General features: G+C 58.4%; 1 protein-coding gene across 1 annotated transcript in view; it reads right to left on the reverse strand.

The window, feature by feature from the left end:
- Window positions 1-3,681: 3,681 nt before the first annotated feature.
- The window catches only part of SIK1 (salt-inducible kinase 1), a gene marked incomplete at its 5' end in the record, with an annotated part of 12,077 nt that continues 6,754 nt past the window's right edge, over window positions 3,682-9,004 (reverse strand). The window contains 5 exons of the mRNA XM_011954118.1: window positions 3,682-6,328; window positions 6,756-6,987; window positions 7,440-7,721; window positions 8,177-8,393; window positions 8,509-8,634. Of these exons, the coding sequence (XP_011809508.1) occupies window positions 5,953-6,328; window positions 6,756-6,987; window positions 7,440-7,721; window positions 8,177-8,393; window positions 8,509-8,634 (1,233 nt within the window). The remainder of the gene's footprint in view (window positions 6,329-6,755; window positions 6,988-7,439; window positions 7,722-8,176; window positions 8,394-8,508; window positions 8,635-9,004) is intronic.

A 9,004-nucleotide genomic window follows, 5' to 3' on the forward strand; every position in this document is an offset into this window, starting at 1 on the left:
GGGAGGCCAGCACGTGCAGAAACAGGGGAACTTCCCTCAGCTCCCTCCAGGCTCGCCCCAGGGACCTCGCTCTGGCTGGGGCATCCCCTCTCTCCCCACCCCCACCCCGAGAAGCCAGTCCCATTCCTGGGAGACAGTATTTCTGAAAGCCTCCAGAAAGCCTCCTTCCTATCCCGCGCCTAGCGAGGAGAGCGCCACCGGTTTGGGCGGACAGAAAAGCACAGAGGCAGGGCCCAGGCGCCTCCAGGCGAAGGCCTCCGCTCCCACCCCTGGGAGAGAAGGTGCGTCCACAACGGAATAAGCAGGTGGCAGGGTGGCCAACAATCCGATCAACCACAGTGCTTCTTCCCTGTAGGGTGTCTGGCCCCGTTCTTGCTGGGGATGGTGCTTGGGGACGCCACCATGTCTCCTCGGGGCCCACTGTGCACCCTGAGTATGGTGTCCTTGTCACGGGAGCGGCCTGCTGACCCAAAGCACGTGTGGCCATGGCATCAACAACGAAGGGCTGGAAAGCTGCAGCGCCAGAACACAAACCCAGGCTTGCGGCCAAGGAGGCCACGTTCTCAGCCACCGTGCCACTCTGCACGTCAGCTGGCTGGGCAAGCCTCCGTCCTGTATTAGCAAGGACAAGACAGTCACTTGGTTTGCTTCAGTTAAAGCTCCAGGCAGTACCTGGCCCCTCACCAGACTGAAAAAGAAAGTCTGAGAACCCCAGAGCCCTGCATGGCTCAGAAGTGCCATCAAGGACTAGGGGTGCGCCGAGGGTGCGCCGGGGCCCGGCTCAGCCCAGCCAAGTCCCAGCAGGAAGGAACATGTTCTCAACGAGAACATCCTGCAAAACACCCGGGGTGGGTGGGGGACACTCACGGTGCCAGAGCTGGGCGAGGAGCCGTGGAGGGACCCTCAGGCAAGGGGCAAACACACCCATGGGTATGGCCAGCTCCCTCTACCCGTTGGGATCTCCCCAGCAGAGGGACTGAAATGACTCAGGAGCAGATCAAGGAGCCCAGGGCAGAATTCTGGGGTCCTACAAGGCCTGCAGGAGGCTCCCCAAGCGGAGCTCCGACTTGCAACCTGAAATGTCTAAGCCTTTATTACCATCATCTTCGCCATCATTGTTGCCACCATCACGAGTTTGGGAAGAAGCGCCCAAGCATGGGAGACGCAGGGATGGTTTCGCCAGTGCTGTGTGTCAGGGAGCTGCTACCTGCTGGGGCTGCTTCGGTCCCCTGGGGCACCACGAGACACGGTCGTTCCCACCAGGAGCTGACCACTGGGTGGAGGAGCTGAGACATGGCTCCACACTCCCAAACAGCAAACACAGGTGCCCTCAGCACAGCTGCCCAGCTCCTTGTTCAGCAAATGCCACGCAGCCCAACCTCGGTGTCCCAAGGCGGCCCCACTCTGAGCGCGGTGACGAGGCTACCTGGAGAAAGAGCAGCTCCGTGGGCCCCCAGTTCCCCTGCCAGATTCCCCCACACAGGCACGGCCCGAACAGGGGCCTCCGCTTGCTCAGGAGTGCTGAGCTCCGGTTTGGCCTCCCTGTCACTCAAGCCACTAAGCCAGCGCCAGCCACCGCCAGGATCTCAGAGGCTAATGCTCTGTTCTTAGAGGCAGCAAAACTGCAGAGATGACTCAGAGGACAATGAGCCCCTACCCCTGGCCTCTCCCACCACCCAGCTGCCTGAGGGGCTGTCACAGGGCAGGCTCCCCCGAGGGCCAGGATGCCCTGTCTGAGCAGGGCTGCAGGAACCATCAGGCTGGCCCTGGCCACACTTATGCCCGGCCAGCCTCACCACTGACAGTGGCCTGCCCTGTGACCCCCCATCAGCCCACGGCTCTTGCCTGCTTTCCTCGTGAGAACTGTTGTCCACTCACTGGGCATCTGCCCGCTTGAGAGAAAACTTTGTTTTCTTCTTTAAAAAATGGTGGGCCGGGTGCAATGGCTCACGCTTGTAATCTTCTCACTTTGGGAGGCTGAGATGGGCAGATCACTTGAGGTCAGGAGTTTTGAGACCAGCCTGGCCAACATGGTGGAACCTCATCTCTACTAAAAATACAAAAATTAGCCTGGCATGGTGGTGGGAGCCTCTAATCCCAGCTACTCAGGAGGCTGAGGCAGGAGAATCGCTTGAACCCAGGAGACGGAGGTTGCCGTGAGACAAGATCATGCCACTGCACTCCAGCCTGGGTGACAAAGCAAGGCTCAAAAAAAAAAAAAAAAGTAGTAAAATACACATAAAATTTATCATTTTAACCATTTTGGGGTACACAGTTGAGTGGCATTAAGAACGTTCATATTGTTATGCACCCATCACCACTGCCCAACTCCAGAACTTTTCATCCCCTTAAATTGCCATTCCCACCCATTCATCTCTGGCTCAGCAGCCCCTCCCCCAGCCCCCGGCGTCCCCCACTCCACCTTCTGTCTCTGTGAATCTGACCCCTCTAGGGACCTCGCGTGTGTGTTCTTTTCTGACTGGCTTGTTCCACTGAGCACAGCATCCTCAGGGTCCGTCCTCGCTGTAGGCCATGCTGGGCTGGCCTTTTGTGAGGCTGAGGCCTATTCCACTGCCGGCATGGACCACATCTTGTTGATCCCTTCGTCAGCTGACGGCCCCTCGGGCTGCCTCCTAGTATGGCTGTCGTCATGCTGCTGTGAACGTGGGTGTACAAACCTCTCCCAACCCTGCCTTCAGTTCTTCCGGGTACGTACCATTAGGAGGAGCGGCCAGATCATGTGGTGGTTCGAATCTTTTGAGGAGCGGGTACACGGCTTTCCACAAAGGCTGCGCCATTGACCCTCCCACCGACAGTGCACAAGGGGTCCACTTGGGTAATGACACCTTAATGGGAGCGGAGAGGTTGAAGAGCTTTTTTTAACCCAAATATCCACCAGGTGCCAACATGAACAAATCATTTGTTCCTATGAGCAGCAATGCGTGCCCTATGGTTAGAAGGTGATGAAGTCTTTCAGAGACCAGGAAATGGTTTGGCTGCGAGATTCTTCCAACTGCTTAATTTATTTATTTATTTTGAGACGGAGTCTCGCTCTGTCGCCCAGGCTGGAGTGCAGTGGCCAGATCTCAGCTCACTGCAAGCTCCGCCTCCCGGGTTCACGCCATTCTCCTGCCTCAGCCTCCCGAGTAGCTGGGACTACAGGCGCCGCCACCTCGCCCGGCTAGTTTTTTTTTTTTTTGTATTTTTTAGTAGAGACGGGGTTTCACCGGGTTAGCCAGGATGGTCTCGATCTCCTGACCTCGTGATCCGCCCGTCTAGGCTTCCCAAAGTGCTGGGATTACAGGTTTGAGCCACCGCGCCCGGCGCCCAACTGCTTAATTTATAACCGGCTCAGAGAACCTGGCGGAGGACGGGTTGAGGATGGATGGTGCCGGCAGCCCCAGGCGGTGCTGAGACTTTCAGTGACTGAGCCCGGCCACTGGGGAAGAATCCTGAGGAGTGGGTAGACCACAGGGCCACCCGTGGCTGTCACAGCAGGAGGGGTCCTCTTCAGACGGAAGGCCATTAGTTCCCTGCGGTGAAGTGGAATGCAGGAGTTGGCACCTCGCCCTCCTCTTTAAGATTTGAAACTTCCACAAGCCTGGAGGATGTGGCCTCTCAGGGAAGCGGCTCAGAAGGAAAGCGCTCCCAGAGATGAGAGAGGAAGGGGAAAAGTCAAGGTTTTTTCCTTCCAAATGTTTTATTTAAATATTAAATTAAAAAACATACATCAACTAATCATTTGGCATACATTTCTCATGTTAATATAAGAGATAAAATAATTCAGTTATGGTAAAAAAAAAAAACAACAAACTATGTACATCTCAATCAGATCACGTAGTGTCTTTAAATAGGCTATTGCCTCGCCGTCTGTATTACAGCACTGTCAAGAAATCTACAAAACACATAGCACACACTCTTCAAAAAAACAAGAAAAACACGCCTTTAACATCCTCCAAAAGAGGTTCTACAGCAATAAGAAGAAACAAAAACCACTGTGAAAGTAAAGTGCTTGTCATTGCTTCAAAGAGGAAACACACAACGGTTTCTGAGGCCTTTGATCTATGGCATTAGAACAGAAGTCATTTTAAAAAGGGGAAGGGGTTTTGTGTTGGAATCAATTGTGCTACCTCTGTAAAAATGAAGGCAAGGGCCTGGCTGCCCCAAGATGGTCTGGATTCTCTCCCATCCCAAAAACTTCTTTATGAGCGAACAGGAGACTTTGGTGTTTTCTCTGCGGCAAGGCACCAGGTCTGCCCTCCAGACAGCCTCTCGTCCAGTCTTTGAAACAGCCACAGAGCAGCAGCAGCAGCAGGAACGGGGGCAGCCAGCTTCCCTGCGGCACGGCACAGGCACAGCCCCCGGTGGGCACCGGCAGCCCAGGGATGCAGCCTCCTGCACTGGGCCCGCCTCCCTACCCTCAAGTAACTGGGTCAATCTTTGGCTTTTAAAAATACCCGCCTTTCCCCTTTCTCAATGCCTCTGTTTAACACTGCAGGGTGTAAGAAGCCGAAGTAGCTGAAGGCACCTGGGCTGGGTTCAGGGGTGGGGACTGGACTCAGGGCGAGTGGGAGCAGCACTGCCTTTGTTGCCTTCCAGAGGCTTCTGGCTGGTGGAGCCCCACGGAGTCCACCTGCCAGTGGTGCGCCCGGACCTGCCAGGTAAGGGCCGCCCCTTCCTGCGGCCTCCACCCCAGTGCTGAGGGAGGGAAGGCCCTGGGGCGCCTTCCTCAACGCACACCTGTGCTGACAGGGACGCTTCTTAACAACATGACTGAGGGAAGCTTAAACCTGGAACACAAACGTGTAGTACAAAATACAACAAATAAGTAGTGTTTACCAGTCTCCCGTGTAGATACATGTACAGGATTTGCTTTAAAAAAAGAAACAAAAACTTGAAAACACTGACCTAAACCTCTCACTTTACCTTCCTTGAACAAAAGCCAAAGAAGAGCCCAGGTAGGAGCAGTCAGGGCGGTCGGGGGGGTCCCGGCCCAGGCAGGCATGGCCCTGAGCCCTGAGCCATGAGCCACGAACCTGTCTCCCAGCTGCCCAGCCCTGCAGTCAGCCTCCGATATTGCACAACTTCACCCAAGTCAGGTGTTCTTGTTGGACCCCATCATGAAATGCATAAACGTCATCAGCAGCGGAAACGGGAGGTGCAGCAGGAAGAAGTTTCTGGGCTTCTGCAAGGGCGCCTGGAGGCTCAGGGCCAAGTGACCCTCAGGACAGAGTCCCCAGCACTTTGAAGTCACCTCTGCCCTCTTTGAGGTTCTTCCTGCGGTTCCTCCAAAGAGTCCTGGAAAACTAACTCTTGAGCAGTTTATAAAACTTCTCATCTAAAATAAGAAAAACATGTCTTCCAGGTTTTGATTTCAGGGGAGAGAATTCCTAGAATCTGTAGGTGATCCTCGCCTGGGCTGACCACTTAGAGCTGCTTTAAAACCAATACATGAAGTGGAAAGTTCACAGTTTTCATTAAAGCATAAATCAGGAAGTGGAGAGTGTTAACTAAAGAAATGGATAGTAATCAATGCACGCGTGCACACACACACACACACACGCACACACACAAGCGGACAACGATGCGCCCGCTCGTTTCCGTGGACGTCCGAGGTAATCATCTCAACCACGAGGAACCCAGAGAGAGGGGCTGAGATCCCCACACCACGGCACTGCAGATGTGTTCCCTCCACCCAGCTCCCCTCCTGCCCCTGCCCCCAAGACACGCCCCTCAATTCTCTTTCTTCCTAAAGTTTCCAGTCCCTACTCAAAGTTGAGGTCACTCAGTGCAAGAAAAAAATAAAACAAAAATAAACTAAAAAGCCAAAACACCTAACGTATTGCTTATTTCGCTTCTAGAAAGTTCTTGGCTTTGAGTCCACACATCTTCACCTACTCTGAAGTTATTGCTTGTAAGAGTCAGTGTCCGCGCCAGGACGCAGGGCTGCCCTCACTGCACCAGGACAAAGGTCCCCAGGGGGCAGGGCGTCAGGTCCTCCATCTCACAGTCCCCCTGCAGCAGCCCCAGGGGCTCACAACCTGGGGCCAGCCTTGCCAGGCGTGGTGGGGGCGCAGCAGGGAGGGTGGTGGGGCCGGCGCCAATGTGCAGGTGTGTGTCCAGTAGCTGTGCCGCCGAGGCCACTGGGGAGACGCCGGTCTGCAGGAGTGGGGGCGGCAGAAGCGGGAGCCCCGACACGAGGAGAGTGCTGGGGAGCGGGGCAGCCCCAGGGCCATCACAGGGGGCGATCACAAACTGGGCAGGGCCTGGCTGGGGGGCCTGTGAGCAGCCGGGCGCAGCGGCCGGATGGTGCTGTAACTGGAGCAGCCTGTGGGAACAGAGGACAGGCGGTCACTGCGCCGGCTCGCAGGGTTCTCAGGTTTCCAAGTGCCCGTGTGGCAGGGCCCGCCCGTGGAGCTGCCAGCTGCGGCTGCTGAGGGCAGGTGCATGGCTGATCCCTGACTGCTCCCCACCTTCCTTTCTTTCTCTACCTGGCTTCTCAGCAGCTCAGAGACGCGGCCACAGAGCATTCTCACTCCCCGCCACCTTCACCCACCGAGGGACTTTAAAAGACACACCCGCTGCTGCACCCCATGGCTCAGCACCGAGGACCTGTACCCCACACGCCTCCCTGGCTGGGGGCAGGGGTGCGCACTGGGCTACACAGAGGAGGGGACCGCTTAGCAGATGAGGTTCCTGGAGGAGACAACCTGCCGTGTGTCCACCCGGGGTCCCAGGACGGGGGCAGGCCCTACCTCTGCTGTTCTAGCACCTCCTCCAGCAGGCTGCGGCCCTCCCGGCTGCCGGCTGCAACGCCGTGCAGGCCTGGGCTCTGTGCAGGGGCGTGGAAGGGGCTCAGGCCGCCCCTGCTGGCCCGGCTGGCAGGGGCCTGGCACATCTGGCGAGCCAGCCCCTTGATTTTGTTCAGTCCCAGAAACCCTTTGGTCCGCGTGGTCTTCCTCAGCTGCTGCCGAAAGGCCTTCAGCCCTGCGGGGAGAGCAAATCAGGAGGTCAATGGCCTCCTGGCTCCCAGCCCAGCATCCACAGCCCTTGGCTTAGGGGGTCTCCAAGCCTCAGGTGGGGGGTAAGGAAAGGACGGGTGACATAAGCATGGCCAGACAGGAGTCTGGCACCCAAGCCCCGGGGTGGCGAGGAGGCAGCTGGCAGCCAAGGCCCTCCCTGACCCCATGCTTCCTCCAAGTCGGGAGGTGCTGCCCAACAGAATTGTATCCTGTGCTTTCAGAACCAGCCACAGAGGCCACGTGCTCAGGGACCCACGTATGTGTCCATCCCAGCAGGCTGTAACCCCCCGAGCCACCAGAGCACTGAGGGTCCCACCCAGGCCCGGTGGAGAACAGGGGGACAAAGTCACGTGCTGCCAGAGACACACACGGCTCCCCGGGGAAGGTGGAGGTACGTGTGGGAGGAGCGTGGCTCACCCTGAGTCAGTGAGGTGTCCGACGCCCGCCGTCCCTCCTGGAAGCTGACAGGGAGCAGAACAGCTCCTGCCAAGCCCCCCTGAGTCTGCAGCACTGGGGTGGCAGACTGCGACCCCAGGAAGGGTGAGGCCAGCCTGACCGGGGAGCAGGTGCCCAACAGCCCCTGAGTGGCCGGGGTGCCACTGAGCCCCACAGGGCTTCTGCTCGCAGAGGAGGTCAGACAACTGTCAGAGCTGGTTCCCTCTGCAGGACTCGCCGAGGCGGAGGGGGAGACGACTATACCTGTGGGAGGAGAACGGTGCTTTTGACGCTGCAGTACGGGCTCCCCCGCCCCCGCTGCGCACACATGGCTGTGCCGGCCTCCCCATCCCTGCCCTCAACCTGGTGGGAAGAGGGCTCGAGGCCACCAGAGCCCAGGGAGCCGCAAAGGCAGGCCACCATCACGGTGCAGCTGCAGGTGGACCTCAGGCCAAGGGGCTGCCCTCCCAGTACCCGGGGCGGCCTGGGGAGGACCCTGCTGGAGGCTAACCCCTACGCCGTATCCTCCACCAGAACCACCACATGCAGGGCAGGCTCTAAGCATCAACTGTGTGGTCTCAGGGATTAAAACAAATGGCAAATCCTGAGAAGTCCTACCTAAGAGGCTGCCGGGCAACACATTCATTCTAAATTAGCCCACCCTCACATCGACTGTCAGCCATCCACCGGTGTCCTCCTGGGCCTCCAGGCACACTTACATGGAGCGGTGAGTGGGGAGAGGCGGGTGGAGACCTCAGCCAGGGTGTGCCTCCGGCCCGTGCTGCTGGGCAGGGACTCCTGCGCGTCCTGCTCCTCCTCTAGGCCTGGCCCCTGCCTGGCCTCCTCACTGATGGCTGTGTCCAGCAGGCTGCTGGGGGACACGGGCCGGGGCTGGAACACTCCGCTGCAGCTGGCATCCGCCGGGAAGAACAAGGGCTGCGTTGGAGAGACACAAGCCAGTGACTTGTTGGGCTCCGGGTGACCCAGGTGCACTGGGGGCACCAGGGCTAGGCTGAAGCGAGCCCTCTCCACACCCGCTGTGGGCACTCACCCACTGCAGCGAGCTCTGGAGCTCACAGTCCATCTCGGCCTGCAGGACAGACTGCACCAAGGTCTGCGGCTGCGGGCACAGCAGGGCGGGTCGGAAAGGGTCAGTGGAAAGACATTCCTGAGGCATCTGGAGCTGGCAGACGGGAAAGAGGCCATCAGGGGAGCGGCTCCGGGACCACCAGCGCCATCGAGAGAAGAAACAAGCTGGCTTCTGTCTGGAGTGCGAGCTGCCTTGCTGGTGGGCGTGACAGCTGACTGAGGGACACTGGCTGGCCAGGCTGGGCTCAGGACCATGTGCTGGTGCTGCACTGCCAGGAGGCGGCGTGACAGGCCAGCCCTGGGGATGAGTCAGGGACAAGTGGCCTCTGGGCAGGGTCCAGCCCCCGGCAGCTGGCACCCCCTTCCCCACACGGCCTGGGACCCAGTGCCCATGCAAGGAACCACCCTCCAAGCTGGTGCCTGACGGGAGAGGGTGCCTGACGGGGGAGGGTGCCTGA

The sequence above is a fragment of the Colobus angolensis genome, unplaced genomic scaffold (genome assembly GCF_000951035.1).
Source record: "Colobus angolensis palliatus isolate OR3802 unplaced genomic scaffold, Cang.pa_1.0 Scaffold38, whole genome shotgun sequence".
Lineage (NCBI taxonomy): Eukaryota > Metazoa > Chordata > Mammalia > Primates > Cercopithecidae > Colobus > Colobus angolensis.